Raw genomic sequence first — 17940 nt, forward strand, 5'->3', positions numbered from 1 at the left:
CCCCCCCCCCCCCCCCTCTCTCTCTCTCTCTCTCTCTCTCTCTCTCTCTCTCTCTCTCTCTCTCTCTCTCTCTCTCTCTCTCTCTCTCTCTCTCTCTCTGCCTCTCTCTCTCTCTCTCTCTGCCTCCCTGTGTCCCTGCTACATATTATCCACGTTTTATGGCCTGTCTGGGACAAAGGCGACACACCGGTTGTGTCTACGTTGTTCTGCGACACAAGCTTGTGTAGCCTTCATATCCTGCCACATGTTTACAACACAGTTGTAACACCAGCAGCTAAACATTCCTATAGCACAATAGGTGTGTTCCAACCTGCCCTGCACGGCCTCGGTGGAATTGAACCCCCAACCCTCAACCCCAGTCGGTGTCTCCTGTCACCTCCCCCCACCCACAGTCTCAGCCACAAGTTCCTCCACAAATGACCTTAAGGTAAAACAGGTGTCAGGTGATTTCTCCTCCATAACCAACCCCCCCAGTGTAGACACAGTGGGCCTCCTCTGATGGAGTCCTTGTATGTGTGTGTGTGTGTGTGTGTGTGTGCTGTGTGTGTCTCTCCAGGTGAATTAGTTTAACAGCTGAGGTGCACAACCATGGAAGATTCCTCTGTGTTCTACGACCTGAAGATTAGACTAACTCTTTTTTTTATTCCAGCTTTCTGTTTGACTGGTTTCGTTTTGCCACTGTCACATCCCCCATTGTCAAGTTGGCGCTTTCAGGAAGACGACGCTTAGCGAGGGGAATTTTCTGGATTTTCAAGCAGCATATTTAGAGCAATGAATGACGTCTTTCCAAGGAAGTCATTCCTTGTCATTCCTGATGTCATTCCAAGGAAGCAGCCACGGCATACAGTTACTAACAGCTATAGTAAGTGTTAACCCAGGCTGTTTGTGTTGGCAGGTGGGTTAACTAGTTAATTACACAATGGTGCAAATAACAGGTGCACACTGCCTACGTAATTTATGGTCTGTGGTGTTGGAATGTCTGTTAATGTTTACTTACTTACTTTTAGTATGTGTTTTATTAAAATACAAATATGCTGAAAGAAAATGTTAACGGACTTCAACAAGATGAAAATTAACTATTTGTTTGGAACTATGTGCACATTCTACAATAAGGAGGACTCTTTTGAAGAAGGGTGTGAAATCATTATGGGTCCTCCTTCTTCATTTGTTGACCAAATGACTCATACTGCTTGTTATATTTAAAACATTTCATATTCCTCACCTTTTCCTGAGAGTGAAACCCAGCGAAACCTCCACGCCCATTTACCGTCCCCCCCCCCCCTCCCCCCCCCCCCTCTCTCTCTCTCTCTCTCTCTCTCTCTCTCTCTCTCTCTCTCTCTCTCTCTCTCTCTCCCTTGTCTCCCTACTCCTTGCTCACCCTAAAAAGCTTTATTGGCATGAGAAACAAACATTTACATAGCCAGAGCAGGTGAACAATAAAGAGGTCAAAGTATAAAAAGTTAAATACAAAATATATATATACATATCAGATATTAGAATCCCTCTCTCGCTCTCTCTCTCACACACACACACACACACACACACACACACACACACACACACACACACACACACACACACACACACACACACACACACACACACACACACGCACGCGCGCGCGCGCGCGCGCACACGCACGCACACACACACACACACACACACACACACACACACACACACACACACACACACACACACACACACACACACACACACACACACACACACACACACGCACACGCACACGGTCCAGTCTACTCTTGGATTTCCGCGCACTTTTATTGGTAGATCCTCCTTAAAACGTAACCAATGTGGAGCGGCTAGGCTAATGACGCAGACAGGCAAAACACGGAAGTACGGCTGAGCAGGACCGTCACCGTACAGAAGCGGGCGTGCTGACGGTTTGAGCCACGTAGCGCTGCGAATCTGAACTTCTTGAAAGTGGCGCACTGCAATTGATCATCTATTGTTGCATCGCATTTATGCATATGCACATATATATATATGCCTTTTTACATATCCGACAGTGAGCCTCAGGGGATCATAAACCATCAATAAATGGAGGAAAGCAGGCAGGTTGTCCTGGCCACTGAGACGTACGGCTCCGGAGAGTCCTGGGAGTATGTGTCTCAGGACGGGGCGATGGAGAGGAGGAGGGACGGCCGGGACGGGTCGTCCGGAGGAGGGAACTATGTGGTCGGCGTGTTTAAAGTGAGCACTGAGCAGCATGCACACATTTTTCCCTCAAATCAGTCGTATTAAAAACACACATATATTATGGAGTACAGTCAACACGTGTACACACTAGATACTGCTCGTTTCAGAGTGTGTTCCTGCCCCAAGGCTACCCGGAAAGCGTCAGTGCAGACTACCTGCAGTATCAGTTCTGGGATACAGTGCAGGTATGGTCACCGTCAGCACCTTTCAATCATTCTTCACATCCAGCGTTGCCAGATTGGGAGTTGCAGCCAGTGTTGCCAGATTGGGCGGGAAATCTGGGCCCAATCTTGCAACACTGTTCACATCTCTATCACAAACTATGCCCATATACCTCACTGATTGAACGACCCTTCCACTTAAAGGCGTTTGCCAGCTCCCTGTCTGGAACCCTTGCGACCCAAGCCTCTCTCAGAGGAGTCGGTGTGGGGAACCAGGAGGCGACCGTAGCCGCTGCCACCATCACCTGGTTACTAAGAGGTGATGACGACCCCTAACGCCACCACCACACTGATGAGGGTTTAAAGACTGACTCTTATTAATTGAGTTGTTGGGTTCTGCTGTAGATGGAACTGGGATGCTGGGAAGAATCCTGTTTGCCTGGCAGAAAGGGTAGGCCTATTGTCATGCATGGTGATAACATGGAGGTGTCTTGTGACTGCATGGTGATAACATGGAGCTGTCTTGTGACTGCATGGTGATAACATGGAGGTGTCTTGTGACTGCATGGTGATAACATGGAGCTGTCTTGTGACTGCATGGTGATAACATGGAGCTGTCTTGTGACTGCATGGTGATAACATGGAGGTGTCTTGTGACTGCATGTTGATAACATGGAGGTGTCTTGTGACTGCATGTTAATAACATGGAGGTGTCTTGTGACTGCATGTTGATAACATGGAGGTGTCTTGTGACTTGTGTCATCCATCATTTTGTTAATTTCCTCAGGACTAAGCTGGACTCTGAGGCCAAGATATGGAGGTAAGTTAAATAGCAAAAAAAAAACTACTACTGCTGATAACAATGGTAGACCGTTTTAGGCTACATGTGTTCATGAAATAGCCTACTCTTGAGTCCAGCGCACACATCTCAGTCCTTTGTCTTTGTACTCCGCCAGGCTTTTCGCAGATGTGCTCAACGACTTTGCGATGTTCATGGAAATCGTTGCTCCAAACTTCCCGGCCTCCTTCACTTTGATTGTGTGCACTGCGGGAGTATTCAAGGTAACAACCACATATACACTATCTATTGTGTGTATACGTGTCCATGTTTTTGTGTTTGTGCTATTGTTGTTTGTGTGTGTTTGTGTGCATGCATGGGTATGTATGCAAGACCCTAAAGGAATTGTTAAAGTATTACAAAAATATACATGGTAAATGGACTGCATTTATATAGCGCGTTTGTTGTAACCAGTGGCCACCCAAAGCGCTTTACAATATTGCCTAACATTCACCCATTCATTCACCGACAGCGGCGTCAGCCACGCAGGGCGACAGCCAGCTTGTCAGGAGCAGTCAGGGTGAGGCGTCTCACTCAGGGACACCTCCACACTCAGTTAGGAGAAGCCAGGGATCGCGCTCTACCCCCTGAGCTAATGCCGCCCACATATTTGCATAGTGTGTGACTCATCAAACTTTTGTGGACTGTTGTATCTGAACGTCTCTTGGTTTGTTTTTCTCTCAGTCGATCGTGGGCGTGGCCGGGGGGGCGACCAGAGCTGCTCTCACCGTCCACCAGGCCCGCAGAGACAACATGGCCGACATCTCAGCTAAAGACGGCAGCCAGGTGCCTTTGTTCAAATCCACCTCACAGAACCTCCATGTTTACTGTGGACTAACAAAGTATGTAGTAACATGCACACATAATAATAACCATAAGTTTTAATGTATGTAGCTGGACGGATAGATAAATAGTTAGATAGATAGATGGATAGATGTCAGTATAGATACTGTATCTATATATGTGTAATGTTAATGCTTTTTGTTTTGTACAACTATCGAATGGGCTTCACAATAATAAAGCATAGTAGGGGCATTAGTCTATGATAGGTTGGTTTTCATAATAATCTAAAAGTGTCTCAGTAACATTTCTGTTTCCCTTACAGGAGACCTTGGTCAATCTGGCCGGACTCCTGATCAGTTTGGTACTAATTCCCCTGGTCACCGACAATCCTGCGTAGGTATCACATCATATCAAAGGAACAATATTAGGGAAGCTCTTTCCCTATACGCAACCCTACTCCGCAAACTTTTACTCCAGAAAATCGAATGTAATTCATGGATAAATCAACTTATTTGAATGTACGGCCGTCCTTCACAACCACCGACCAGCCGTCCTCCTCCTCCCTCATTATGGGTCCTTTCTTCATTTGTTGACCAAATTACTCATACTGCTTGTTATATTTAAAACATATTATATTCCTCACCTTTTCTCTCTCTCTCTCTCTCTCTCTCTCTCTCTCTCTCTCTCTCTCTCTCTCTCTCTCTCTCTCTCTCTCTCTCTCTCTCCCCCCCCCTACTCCTTGCTCACCCTAAAAAGCTTTATTGGCATGAGAAACACAAACATTTACATAGCCAGAGCAGGTGAACAATAAAGAGGTCAAAGTAGAAAAATCGAATGTAGTTCATGGATAAATCAACTTATTTGAATGTACGGCCGTCCTTCACAACCACCGACCAGCCGTCCTCCTCCTCCTCCTCCTTTGTGTCTCCGCCCGTTGCAGCCTGACCCTCAGCCTCTTCTTCCTCTTCACCGCGCTCCACCTCTTCGCCAACTACCGGGCCGTGCGCTCCGTTGTCATGGAGACCTTCAACGAGGCGCGGCTCTCCATCGTGCTGCAGCGGTACCTGAGGGACGGGCGGGTGCTCAGCCCGGCCGACGCCAACCGCCAGGAGCCCGTGTTCCTGGGTGAGCGGGTTCAGAGAGGTCACCTAGAGGTCACTGCATAGCCTCCACCCCCCCTTAAGCGCTGGTCACGCTAACACTTCTACAACTGCGTAATGCGCTATCCAACTGCGTAACCACGGAGACCCCTCGAGCCCTCGTAGTTCTCCGTCGTGGTGCCGGATACGCGATGCAAGCGCTGCAGGCGCTGCCAGTGTTTACGTTGTGATGGTAGTCAAACTGGAAAAGTAATTCCGGAAATGATGTTTTTAGAGGACCAATCGCAGCCCTTGCCGTCTCCGTTGTCACTTGACGGAGTGACGGACACTTAAAAAATGTTTCATGCAGCCGGAGACGACGGAGAGGCTCTCCGGCGACGTAGAGGGCTCTCCATAACCGACGTGCAGCACTTTACGAGTTTGTGTTCTTCTCTAAGTGTGGATCTGTTCTTACAGACCTCAGGAGAACGGCGTCCATCAAGCTGGGGGTGAGGCTGAAAGACGTCGCACAAAGGTATCGCTATGCTCTCCGTTTCACTCTGAAATCGTGATGCTCTGCAGACTCCGAAGACCCTTTCAGACCTTATGAATGTTCCCCTCTAGCCAGGAGGAGCTGCAGCTGGCCTTGAAGGACAACAGCAAGCCGTACCTCCTGGGGGTGAAACATGGTATGTTTTGTTGTATACGGGGAATGGGTCAACCTAACAATAGACCTCTGAAGAATAAGTCCCGCCTCCGAGGCTCCCGGTTCCCTCGGTCAAATGTCTATGGGGAATAACATGGGGTTTTTGAATGATCGTACATAACAGACTCTGTAGGTGGCGAAGAAGCAAAAGCTGCGTCACGTTTTGAACTACACACTTTTTCCATCTAGTTTCGACTGGCTTTTTGGATTGTCGGTGCCGTTAAAGTAGTAAACGATTATAAATGCTATTTTTAACGGCACCGAAAATTTATTACTGTACCGACAGCGTTATATCATTGTTTCTCTTTCTTCTGACAAATGTACTTTATTCTGAGTCGCTATGGATAAAAGCGTCTACTAAATGCCCTGAATGTAAACGTTAAACTGACTTCTCCGTTCTGGCCCACAGGTATTGCACCATTTACAGTTCAGCTGCGTATTACGATGACCGTGTGTGTGTGTGTTCCTTGCAGGCTGCGTCTCTGTGTGTTTGGCTCCCCAAGTGTCGGTGTGTGACCAGCTCCGCGCGGCGAGCCAGGCCATCTGTCTCAGGAGCCTGTTGCAGCTTTCCTCTCCGGCGGAGGAGAGCGAGGCTCCGGAGCAGCTTCTGACGTTAAAAAGCCCACGTAAGTCTGATGCTGCTTCACACAGGTTCACGCAGACGGCAGACGGCTGTCACTCAAATGATGATGAGGGCGGGGCCATGATAATAGGTGAGGGCGGTGAAACGAACGGCGACGGTGACGGTATACGCCATTACCTGCTAAAGTCAGAATATTAACTTTTATATTAACCGTTAATATTAACTAAATATTAACGGAATTCACAGCCAGATGTGACATAGGAAAAAACATTGCATTCTAGTAACATGCATTGCTGGAATAAATTACATAAAGTAATACATTCCAAGAGATTTTACCTAATACATTTTATTCCACTCTTTGTAAACAATACAGCGTCACCATAGCAGCGTGTCGCCGTGCGTGTTCTGTTCTGCCGTCCTGCGATTCTGTCGGCACTCCTTGTTTGTTTTTCTCCCATGCGCTCCGGCAGGTGTGGTCCTGACCGCTGTCTGCCGTCTGTCTGATCCCATGAACACACCGCGTCAATCACACCTCAGCCCTGACTGTAGTGTGTGTATTTATTGCATAGTTGTATTGCATAGTTACATTGTAAATATGTCTGCCTAGTGCTACAAAGGCCTTGCCAAACGAGACACTAAAGACTTTATTATCTTTTAAAAAGGTCCGTGGGAAATGGTTTGCAGAAGCCACAAGCTGATGGACGGGATGTTTGAGGCGTTTCTTAAGGGTGAGTCATGCTGCAATGGTTTAGAGTTTTTGTTGTGTATTAGTTTGATTGCTGATGTTGATGTTGATTGCTAAATCTTTCTGGTCCTACAGGTGTTGAGTCGGCTGGATGGCAGACGCATCGCACGCTGCTTGACTGGGATGAGTGGAGGGTGCAGTGGAAGTCGAAGACCAACTAAAGCGCTGATTAATGTCATTTTTATTTTTTATTTTACATTTTCTACTTTGATTCTCAATTGCAAAAATATCTCTCTTGTAACTACTAATGTTATACAAATAATAAAAAAAAATGTTTAATGATGGTCAGTGTTGTATGTATTTCCAAGATTAATTCCAGAACAGTGTATTTGTAAGAACTATAGTGGCTTTAAACTGGCCAATGCTGTGTTCCTCATTGATCATCCATAAAATAAGTTCATATTTGCGTTCTCATCTCACAATACAACGAGAAAGTAACAGTAGACCAACTTATTTTAGGCTACATCCATGAGCTTCTACATAAACTCCCCATAAATAGATATATTTTGACATTTAAAACATCTGCAATCCCTTGTAATAACTGATGTTAAACAAGTAAAGATTGTAACATATCTGAGGCTGTGTGCTCAATGTAACACTAGGGGGCGCTGTAGCCTTTAGATTAGACTTCATGAACGAGAAGGACGAAGAAAAGGAACCACAACAACATCCGTTCGTTTGGTTTGTTATGGATGGAAACTTCACTGGAGCCGAGAAGTTGTTGTGTAGTTTTGGAGGAGGATGCCTGGCTGCTGGGCGGCTGTGACCGATCCACAGCTGCTGCAGAACAGCACCATAGACTCCTTCCCCCGGTTCTTCCACGGAGGTTACTGCCGGCCACAGGTAACACACTACTGGTGGCCCAGCAGTGGTGGTGGGGCAGCTGCGAGAAACTATTTCATCTCTGTCTTTAATCACATCATTTTGTTTTTGAACTTCACAGAGCATTCACTGGGCCCCGGATGACCCATTCCATGTAAGGTTTGGACTTAATACGACAATAGTGATTCTTAAATCATGTCATATTTGGATCTTTGTGTTGATGACAAGTTACATCTTTCATAGGTGGACTGTAAAGATGCTGACAACCTAATAAAGGTACAACCACACAAACACACTCTCAGCATTCACACTTTTAATATTATCGTGAGACAACTATTGTGGTTTCAGTCAAAAAATTGGTATTTAGTTCTCAGGGAAATGTGTGATTTTACTTTGATCGCTTATGCTTTTCAAAACCAAAAACCATTTCTCAGAGCAGATAGAATTTCACCCCAACACTTTATACATGAGTTATGAACCAAGCAGGGTCACCCCCACCCACACACCCCCCCCCACCAAGACACAGTAAACGTGTTGCTGAACACGACGTTGTTATCATTTTTAAACTCAAGGTAGCAGCTCCATGGGAGTGGCTGTGTCTGGAGGTTCTGGGCCCCATCCCCGCCACCCGTAACGGGCACCGCTACATCCTGACTCTGACGGACCTCCACTCCAAGTGGGTGGAGGCCCTCCCCATCCGGGCCTGCGTCTCCGCCCAGGTCGCCCGGCACATCGTGGACATCGTCGGGCACTTCGGCTACCCGCTGGGGGTGCTCACCCGACTGCCCCGGGACCTGGTGCAGCAGGTCGGCGCAGCGGCCGGCTAATGGAAATTAACATCAACAGAGTAGTCTCGTATATACATCATTATTTAATAATGTGTGTACCGGGTGTGGTGGTTCTTTCATTCGTAGATCAACACGGCGTTGAGAGAGCCGCTCTCGATGTCGTCCCCGCTGCTGATATTCCACCAGCAGACCGGCAGCCTGGACGTCACCACGCAGAGCGCTGTGGGCAGGTGGGCCGACTCCCTCGGATCGGATGAAGCTTGGTTTTGTTACTTGGTCAGAAGCAGTTGTTAAACGGCACAAGGTTTTTTCAGAGTGAGGGGGACGGTTGGGGTGGGGAGAGAGGGAGTAACTCAGGGAGGGGAGAGCAGGTCGTCTGGCAACTGGAAGGTTGCTGGTTTGATCCCCAGTTCCTCCCCCCAGTTTAAGTGTTGAGGGGTTCCCTGAGCAAGACACCTCGCTCCCAACGAGCTGGCGGTGCCTTTGCATGAGGAACGCCACCGTCGGTGTGTGAATGTGTGGGTGAAGGGGTGAATGTCAGTTCATGTGAGGCACTAATTGTAAAGTGCTTTGGGTGGCCAGAGGTTAACAGCGGTCCATTTACCAAAGTAACCGTGATCTGACTCAAAAGGTCATGGGGGGGGGGGGGGGGGGGGGCATCTCTCTGATGGTGGGGGGGGGTCACCTCTCTGACAGTGGGGGGGTCACCTCTCTGATGGTGGGGGGGTCACCTCTCTGACGGTGGGGGGGGCATCTCTCTGATGGTGGGGGGGGGTCACCTCTCTGACAGTGGGGGGGTCACCTCTCTGATGGTGGGGGGGTCACCTCTCTGACGGTGGGGGGGTCACCCCTCTGATGGTGGGGGGGGGGTCACCTCTCTGACAGTGGGGGGGGTCACCCATCTGATGGTGGGGGGGTCACCTCTCTGACAGTGGGGGGGTCACCCATCTGATGGTGGGGGGGGGTCACCTCTCTGACAGTGGGGGGGTCACCCCTCTGATGATGGAGGGGGGGTCACCCCTCTGACAGTGGGGGGGTCCACCCCTCTGATGGTTGGGGGGGTCACCTCTCTGATGGTTGGGGGGGTCACCCCTCTGATGGTTGGGGGGGTCACCTCTCTGACAGTGGGGGGGTCACCCATCTGATGGTGGGGGGGGGGTCACCTCTCTGACAGTGGGGGGGTCACCCCTCTGATGATGGAGGGGGGGTCACCTCTCTGACAGTGGGGGGGTCACCCCTCTGATGATGGAGGGGGGGTCACCCCTCTGACAGTGGGGGGGTCACCCATCTGATGGTGGGGGGGGGGTCACCCCTCTGACAGTGGGGGGGTCACCCATCTGATGGTGGGGGGGGGACACCTCTCTGACAGTGGGGGGGTCACCCCTCTGATGGTTGGGGGGGTCCACCCCTCTGATGGTTGGGGGGGTCACCCCTCTGATGGTTGGGGGGGTCACCCCTCTGACAGTGGGGGGGTCACCCATCTGATGGTGGGGGGGGGGTCACCTCTCTGACAGTGGGGGGGTCACCCCTCTGATGATGGAGGGGGGGTCACCCCTCTGATGGTTGGGGGGGTCACCTCTCTGATGGTTGGGGGGGTCACCCCTCTGATGGTTGGGGGGGTCACCCCTCTGACAGTGGGGGGGTTGGGGGGGTCACCCCTCTGATGGTTGGGGGGGTCACCTCTCTGATGGTTGGGGGGGTCACCCCTCTGATGGTTGGGGGGGTCACCCCTCTGACAGTGGGGGGGTTGGGGGGGTCACCCCTCTGATGGTTGGGGGTGCCTCATGGTGACGGTCAGCGCTGTGCTCCTGCTCCCTGACAGGATGGTGGGCGAGCTGGTGCAGGACCACGCAGCGGACTGGGACGTGTTCCTCCCCGCCCAGGTCTTTGGGCTCTGTCTCCAAGAGCACTCCGGGACCAGGAAGAGGCCCTTCTCAGTGCTCCTCGCTAAGGAGGTGGAGCCCGTCAGGACGCCCAGACGGCTCAATGTGAGGGTCGTCATGTTTTTTCAGGTTGTGGTGGTTCAAAAGACCCAGCCCTCCACATGAGGCCTAGCCACCAGCTGAAGCAAGCTTTTCAATACTGGATCCATTCAAGAGATTTTATAATGATCAGTTGGTTTGCTAAATGAGGATGATTTTGGTCTGTTTTCGTTCAAATGTTGATAATTGAAAAACTGTGTTTTTCAATTATAATTAATTAATTAATTAAATAATTGAAAAACATTTTTTCTGTGCTTTCTCCTCCAGTGCACTTCCACGATCCAGAAGAGTGCGTTTGTGGTTAATTAGTGGTCCAAGCTGTATTCGTTAAACCTTGTCCCAGTTGATCTGGGCACGGTAATTTAACTTTTTTTTGTGTGTGTGTGTGTGTGTGTGTGTGCGTGCGCGCGTGCGTGCGCCTGTGTGTTGAACTTTGAAAGTGTGTGCTGGTGACATTTGAAAATAAATAATGTTTTTTCCGATTGAATGTGTGTTCTTTCTACGCACCACAGACCCATGCAATAACACTAGTACATTGCTTGTCTGTACCAGAATGTACAATAAACCCATAAACCTTACAGAAAAAAAAATAAATAAAGTGTATTTTACAGTTAGGGCATGTTTTCTTTATCTATTTCTATCATATAAACGCATCTAGAACTGCTCCCTTTCAGAACGCGTCGGTGACTTGACGATAACAACCACACAGAGAAGCAGTGAACACCATAACTAGGTCCACCCTGCATAGAGAATTAGTGAACACCACAACTAGGTCCACCCTGCATCGAGAAGTAGTTAACCACATAACTAGGTCATAACGCCATAACTAGGTCCACTCTGCATAGAGAAGTAGAAGTGAACACTAGAACTAGGTCCACTCTGCATAGAGAAGTAGAAGTGAACACTAGAACTAGGTCCACTCTGCATAGAGAAGTAGAAGTGAACACTAGAACTAGGTCCACTCTGCATAGAGAAGTAGAACTATAACTAGGTCCCCCCCCCCCCCCTGCCCACCCACACGTTCCGGGCCCCGGCAGCTGCGTGCGGCGGCCAGCTGTTGTTGTCCTGTCGCGCAGCGTGCTGGGAGAGAGCAGCGAGCGGAGGCGGAGCTGGTGTGCAACCGACCCAGAGAAATGGTGAGTGGGCGAAATACATATTAGCTCGTCGTTTTCGGGGGGCTAATATCCCCCCCGTGTCGCATGACACTCGGAGCGGGTTGTGTTTTTCGCATCGTTAACGTGTCCTCTCGGTGTCCGCGGCGAGGGAGCCGAGCCCGGCCGGACCCGCAGCGAGCCACCGGGGTGTCTGTCTGTGTGTGTGGAGGTCTTTGTTTAGCGAGCTAATGCTAGCCGTCTGGGGCTCTCTCTCCCCCCCCCACACCACCGCTAGCCGAGCGACAGGGCTGTACATAGCCGGCGTTGTTGTTGTGGATTACACCGGCCTCAGCGGCCACGGTGGGGCTCCATGTAAAACGTGTTTGTCTATAAAAAGTGGTGATTATCTGAACAATGACAACCCTGGGAGTTGATCGGAGGGGGGGTGAGGAGGAGTGGGGAAGTTGGGCTCTGGGTGACATAGCCATAGCTAGCTTTCGGCTAGCCTAGCCTCGTCTGTGAGTCGTCTGTGTTTCATCAGCTGCGGATCAGTTCCTGTTTCAGATGTGAACCCGACACAACGCAATCAGCCACGACACAACCACTGTGCTGGTTGTTAACTGGTTGTGTCGCTTGTGTCTCTGAACAGAACAACAGACACTTGTGTAGCAGCTAGCTGTCAAGCTAGCGGCTAGTTAGCCCCCCCCCCCCCCTGACGTGAGCTGGTCATCTCCCATCATGAGATCATCTGACACGGGAATAGACCCGCTGCAGGTCCGGGAAATTACGCCACTGCAGGGGTTATTACAAAGTTTAAAGTGTTTTATGAGAGGTACCAGACACTGCTCTGTTGGCTCATGCAAAGCCGTGCAAGGGAATAAATGTCATGGCACTCTGATTATATCATATGCTGTTATCTGGTGTGTGTGTGTGTGTGTGTGTGTGTGTGTGTGTGTGTGTGTGTGTGTGTGTGTGTGTGTGTGTGTATTACTGTCACATGAACACTGTTGCGCTATTGCTGTCATAACTGTTGTTATTACTCTTGTCTTATTACTTCCCTTCGTCTCCCATCAGGATGTTTTTCTAATGATCCGACGTCATAAGACGACCATCTTCACCGATGCGAAGGAGTCCACGACAGTATACGAGCTGAAGCGCATCGTGGAAGGTATTCTGAAGAGGTCGCCAGAGGAACAGAGGCTTTATAAGGTGAGGTCAGGCACACCTGAGGTACTGGTGCAACGCAAGATCCTGTCATGGATGGTTGAAAGTTGTTGCTTTTGAATACGATGAAAGAAACGTGTACACGACCATCTCCATCGCCCGCCCGCTGCTGTAAACCTCTCTTCTGATGTTTCATGTTTTCCGCTGCAACCTTGTTAAACTGATATCCAAGGGTAGATAATGCACAAAGAAAGTGCTGATACTGGTATCAAGTATCAAGCCCCGCCTTTGCCTACACACCAATTTCAAGTTCCTTGTAAATATATCAGGGCCTTGACTGTGGTCTAAAACTTGGGCACATGGCACTTCCCAGATGGGGTTCAGGTGTCAATGTCAATGGATTCAGCTGATTAAACTCTATCTATCTATCTATCTATCTATCTATCTATCTATCTATCTATCTATCTATCTATCTCTCTCTCTCTCTCTCTCTCTCTCTCTCTCTCTCTCTCTCTCTCTCTCTCTCTCTCTCTCTCTCTCTCTCTCTCTCTCTCTCTCTCTCTCTCTCTCTCTCTCTCTCTCTCTCTCTCTCTCTCTCTCTCATTCTACTTATTGCACTCAAAGCTGCTGTGTGTGTGGATTACACATGATCAATGATCAGCCCTGAATGCTGCTTGTTATCCTCCCCGCCCGTATACTGTATATGAATCTGTACAGTTGGGATCATCGTGAATGTGTTTCAATGCTACCTGAGCCGTCTATTGTCTAACAAAGCACCGTTCTCTTCTCCCCCCTGTGTGCGTCAGGATGACCTGTTGCTGGACGACAGTAAAACGCTGGGAGACTGTGGCTTCACAAACCAGACCGCCCGGCCCCAGGGCCCCGCCACGGTGGGATTAGCTTTTCGTCTTGGAGGCAAGTTGATGAGGAATGGTTTGTTTCCCCCAGTGGGTTTGTGAGCTGAAGGAACGACGACAGGGCTTTAAATGGAGGATCTCAGTCAACCCTATACTATACCCAGACGTAGTACTGAAGGGAAATGAAAATTGAGCAGAAGTACGGAGGCGGGCTGAGCCGGGCTGTATTAATGTCCCCATTAATACAGAAAAGAAAAATAGGGGTTCGTTAAGCTGCTGTAAACGATGGACCATATATTTGGATAGTTTTGGTTTGTCTAGAGAAAAACTGAAGAAATCGAGGTTTAAACCGAAATTTGTCCATTCCTTTGAAAATAATCTAGATATAATCTCTAGGCCAAATCGTCCAGCCCTACTCGTAGCTTTGAACAACCAACTTGGGAAGCTAGCCATTGGATACAAGTTGCAGCAAGTTAGCTAGTCATTACCCATCATGACATCATTTAACATGGGAATGGACTGACTGAAAGTCTGAAGAAATGATGCCAATTCATGAGAAACGGTTTCGTAAGCTTTGCATAGCTTTAAAAAAAAAACTTGCCTCTCAAATGAATGCCTTGTGGTACACTAGAGTAAATCACTATTTGTGCGTCCTACACTCTACATGAAGTTGTAAGAACACATGTCGCTATGGAGTCATACTCCGTCACCCCCCGCAGAAGGCTGGAGACACACCTACACTGGTCTTTTACCACTTTCAAATGTGTAATCAGTCGTTTGTGAGGCTAAACCATAGCCCTGCATGGGTCCTCGTGATGAACGTGATGTTTAAACTTTGTGGATACCCTGCAAAACAAACCTTTAAATGCACTTCTTGTGGAACCTCGTCTGTTTTAACCACTAAATCCGTGGTCGTTTACGTCCGTGGTTTCAGTGCAGAACTCCAAACATGGCCGCCCTCTGGGTGTATTGGTTCAAACCGACGATGTGACGCGACACGAGGATTTAAATGTTTGTTTTGCAGCGTATCAATAAAGTATCTGCATGTTGTTCAAGGCAACACATGCGTGAGTACGGTGGCTACCAATAACCGATTAGACTTTGGAAAGTGGTTAAAGTCCAGTGTAGTGATGTCCCTAGCCTTCCACAGTGGTGACATAGTGACATGTGTTCATACAGAGTTCAGCAGTCTCGTGTGTAAATTACATTAAAACAAATAAACTTGTAATAATATAGAACTGACCACCATTACAGCTTCTAAACTTTATCGTATTTTCTTCCCAGGTTTCAAAGGTAATTTTCAAATATCTTTGTAGATATTGATGAGATCTGAATTTGGTATTGATTGGTCCAAATCTGATCCCTAAACCATAATTAGCTAAGCAAATTGGATTTGGATTGTACCACGGGTTCCTTGCTCGGCGAGACCCATCAGAGCCACAGTGACGTGAGCGTAGCCATCACCCTCTCAGCGGTACATCTCGTTTCACCACGTAAACCCTGTGAGCACCGCCGTGCAACACAACGAGCTCGGCTGGATGATCTTGAGTGATGTGTGACGTGCATTCAGCCCATGTCATTAGTGTGGGAATAAGAACGTGCCTAGTGCATGCGGAGATCCCTTAATGTGCATTGAGTTGTATAGTTCAATATTCTACAATGTATATTCTGCGTTGTTCGCTCTGTTTACCCCTCTGCGTTGGTAACTCTGTGTACCCCTCTGATCACCCCTTTGTTCACTCTGTTTACCCCTCTGTCACGCTATTGTTTACTGTTTACCTCTTTGTCACTCTGAGAGGCCTTGCTCACTATGTTTACCTTTCTGTTCACCCCTCTGTTCACCCCTCTGTCGCCCTACTGCGTTCTGTAAGGCCTTGTTCACTCTGTTCACTCCTCTGTTCACCCCTCTGTCGCCCTACTGCGTTCTGTAAGGCCTTGTTCACTCTGTTCACTCTCTGTTCACCCCTCTGTCGCCCTATGGCGTTCTGTTAGGCCTTGTTCACTCTGTTCACCCCTCTGTTCACCCCTCTGTTCACCCCTCTGTCGCCCTATGGCGTTCTGTAAGGCCTTGTTCACTCTGTTCACCCCTCTGTTCACCCCTCTGTTCACCCCTCTGTCGCCCTATGGCGTTCTGTAAGGCCTTGTTCACTCTGTTCACCCCTCTGTTCACTGTGTCACCCCTCTGTGGCCCTACGGCGTTCTGTAAGGCCTTGTTCACTCTGTTCACTCTCTGTTCACCCCTCTGTTCACCCCTCTGTGGCCCTATGGCGTTCTGTAAGGCCTTGTTCACTCTGTTCACTCTCTGTTCACCCCTCTGTTCACCCCTCTGTGGCCCTATGGCGTTCTGTAAGGCCTTGTTCACCCCTCTGTCGCGTTTGTCTGCGTTGTTCACTCTCTGTTCACCCCTCTGTCACCCTGCTGCGTTGTTCACTCTCTGTTCACCCCTCTGTGGCCCTGCTGTGAGCCTTGTTCACTGTGTTCACCCCTCTGTTCACTCTCTGTGTCACCCCTCTGTCTCTGCCTGTCCCCTCTGGGCCTTCTCAGATGACTCGTTCGAGCAGCTGCGGGTCGAGGCCTTCTCCAGCCCCCCCGAGCTCCCCGACGTCATGAAGCCCCAGGACTCCGGCAGCACGGCCAATGAGCAGGCAGTGCAGTGAGGCCGGCCCGGGGGGGGGCGGGGCCTCCATGGGGGGGACCCGAGGAAAGGGGGGGGGTGGTGGTGGTGGGTGGGTGGGTGGGGGGGGAGGGTGCACATAAGGGGGAGTGTGTGGTGGGTGGTTTGGTCACTTTGACCGACTCATGGCTCTTCAGCAGGAGGGGATGGGGGGGGGGGCACAAATTGTGAATGTGGATTAATTAGTGGTGAGCGGGGAGGGGGTGTTGAGAGAGGGAGAGAGGGAGGAAGGGAGGGAGGGCAGGTGTGGTCAGAACTCTCTTCATTAATCCAAAAATAGATGAACGCATGCTAAACACAAGCTGGCAGAATCGTCTCGACACTGTCAGACATCCACGGGGGGCTGGGTTGGAGGCCTGGGATAAGACGTGTACCTCTTATTTAATTATTTCTAGTGTTTATTTAGAGTAGGGCTGTTGTGGTCTTACTTGTGTTTGATTGTTTTCAGGGGGAGTACATAGGGGGAATGAGCGGGATGTGTGTGTTTTTTTTCATTTTGGTTTTCATGTCGTTTTTTCTTTGTGTTTCTTTAATAAAATATTACGACGAGTTAACATTTTTGGAAATATTGTTTGGACTGGTTGTATGTGTTGAACCTGTAGCTAGAGTTTGTGGATGTGTACGTTTACTAGTCTCACCCAAAAAAAAGATCATGTGCATGGAATCAATCTGAAATAAAGTGGACGCAGCCACTGGCTCTCGGGTCATGTCGACGGGAACGTGTACACCAACAGCACCGAGCGCCGACCCCAGTTTCACATGGTACTGTTTTTGGATTGTATCGATGGTTTTCGTTTTGGCCTTGGTTTCCTCCCTTAGATGACTATTATAAAGACCCAACTCCCTCATTTGGCCCTTTGCTTCTCTACGCTCGCGTCAGGCCCATTCAGCTTCTGCATGGACAGCAGACACACAAATGTCTTCATGCAGACACACGGGTGAAGTTGGTTCTGTGTACATTGCTTACCAGTGAATGGGAACACCTTACAAAGTCTCATGCCTTTTGATTAGGGGGGGCTTTCAAGACGTCTGAAAAGGCCACCCTTCTGTTTTATTATTTGATCTCATTATGTTCTATGGTTGTTGTGTTACGAAAGCCTGTACAACTGTGCCACACAAAACGAAACGCATTAACACCCCAAGATATACTCTTTTTGTATTATACTCTTATGTCATTTTTCTCTTTTAATCAAGCCGTAAGGAGAATATGAAACAAATTCTGAAGTAAACATTTAATTGAAGAGCCTGGATATGGAAAATCATGGCGGGATAAGAGAGACTTAATTTAAGGAGCATTAAAAAACCACATGATCAAAGCTGCACTTGTAACGATTTCAGTTAACATTAAAACAGCTTGTTTTTAATTCACTGTTACGTTGTCTTTTTACCTTTTGCAATTATAAATTGTTGTATTGATATGAATTAACACATTTACATCCTTGAG

At 48.8% G+C, this 17940-nt stretch overlaps 3 protein-coding genes across 3 annotated transcripts in view; all 3 read left to right on the top strand.

Moving 5' to 3' along the window:
- Positions 1-17940, top strand: part of hsd3b7 (hydroxy-delta-5-steroid dehydrogenase, 3 beta- and steroid delta-isomerase) — a gene marked incomplete at its 3' end in the record, with an annotated part of 80876 nt that overhangs the window by 61663 nt on the left and 1273 nt on the right. The gene's annotated exons all lie outside the window — the stretch shown is intronic.
- Positions 1893-7326, top strand: rusf1 (RUS family member 1). The gene is made up of 14 exons (XM_084488612.1): positions 1893-2214; positions 2328-2405; positions 2586-2700; positions 2787-2832; positions 3169-3201; positions 3338-3443; positions 3904-4005; positions 4325-4395; positions 4943-5127; positions 5559-5616; positions 5706-5770; positions 6261-6413; positions 7033-7098; positions 7191-7326. Exons 1-14 carry the CDS (start codon positions 2062-2064, stop codon positions 7274-7276), a joined length of 1317 nt encoding a protein of 438 aa, XP_084344738.1. The 5' UTR covers positions 1893-2061; the 3' UTR covers positions 7277-7326.
- elob (elongin B) lies at positions 11718-17865 on the top strand. Its single transcript, XM_084485195.1, has 4 exons — positions 11718-11843; positions 12876-13010; positions 13772-13880; positions 16367-17865. Exons 1-4 carry the CDS (start codon positions 11841-11843, stop codon positions 16477-16479), a joined length of 360 nt encoding a protein of 119 aa, XP_084341321.1. The 5' UTR covers positions 11718-11840; the 3' UTR covers positions 16480-17865.

This window comes from Micromesistius poutassou (assembly GCF_964030765.1).
Source record: "Micromesistius poutassou genome assembly, chromosome: 1".
Classification (NCBI taxonomy): Eukaryota; Metazoa; Chordata; class Actinopteri; order Gadiformes; family Gadidae; genus Micromesistius; species Micromesistius poutassou.

What these genes read in the sequence shown, in the direction of transcription:
- rusf1 (XM_084488612.1), top strand. Translation starts at nt 2,062, where the DNA reads ATGGAGGAAAGCAGGCAGGTTGTCCTGGCCACTGAGACGTACGGCTCC. An exon ending in CCAGGAGCCCGTGTTCCTGG is followed by an intron (nt 5,128 to 5,558) that starts GTGAGCGGGTTC and finishes CTGTTCTTACAG; the next exon opens with ACCTCAGGAGAACGGCGTCC. An exon ending in CCTCCTGGGGGTGAAACATG is followed by an intron (nt 5,771 to 6,260) that starts GTATGTTTTGTT and finishes TGTTCCTTGCAG; the next exon opens with GCTGCGTCTCTGTGTGTTTG.
- elob (XM_084485195.1), top strand. An exon ending in AGGAACAGAGGCTTTATAAG is followed by an intron (nt 13,011 to 13,771) that starts GTGAGGTCAGGC and finishes TGTGTGCGTCAG; the next exon opens with GATGACCTGTTGCTGGACGA. An exon ending in ATTAGCTTTTCGTCTTGGAG is followed by an intron (nt 13,881 to 16,366) that starts GCAAGTTGATGA and finishes GGGCCTTCTCAG; the next exon opens with ATGACTCGTTCGAGCAGCTG.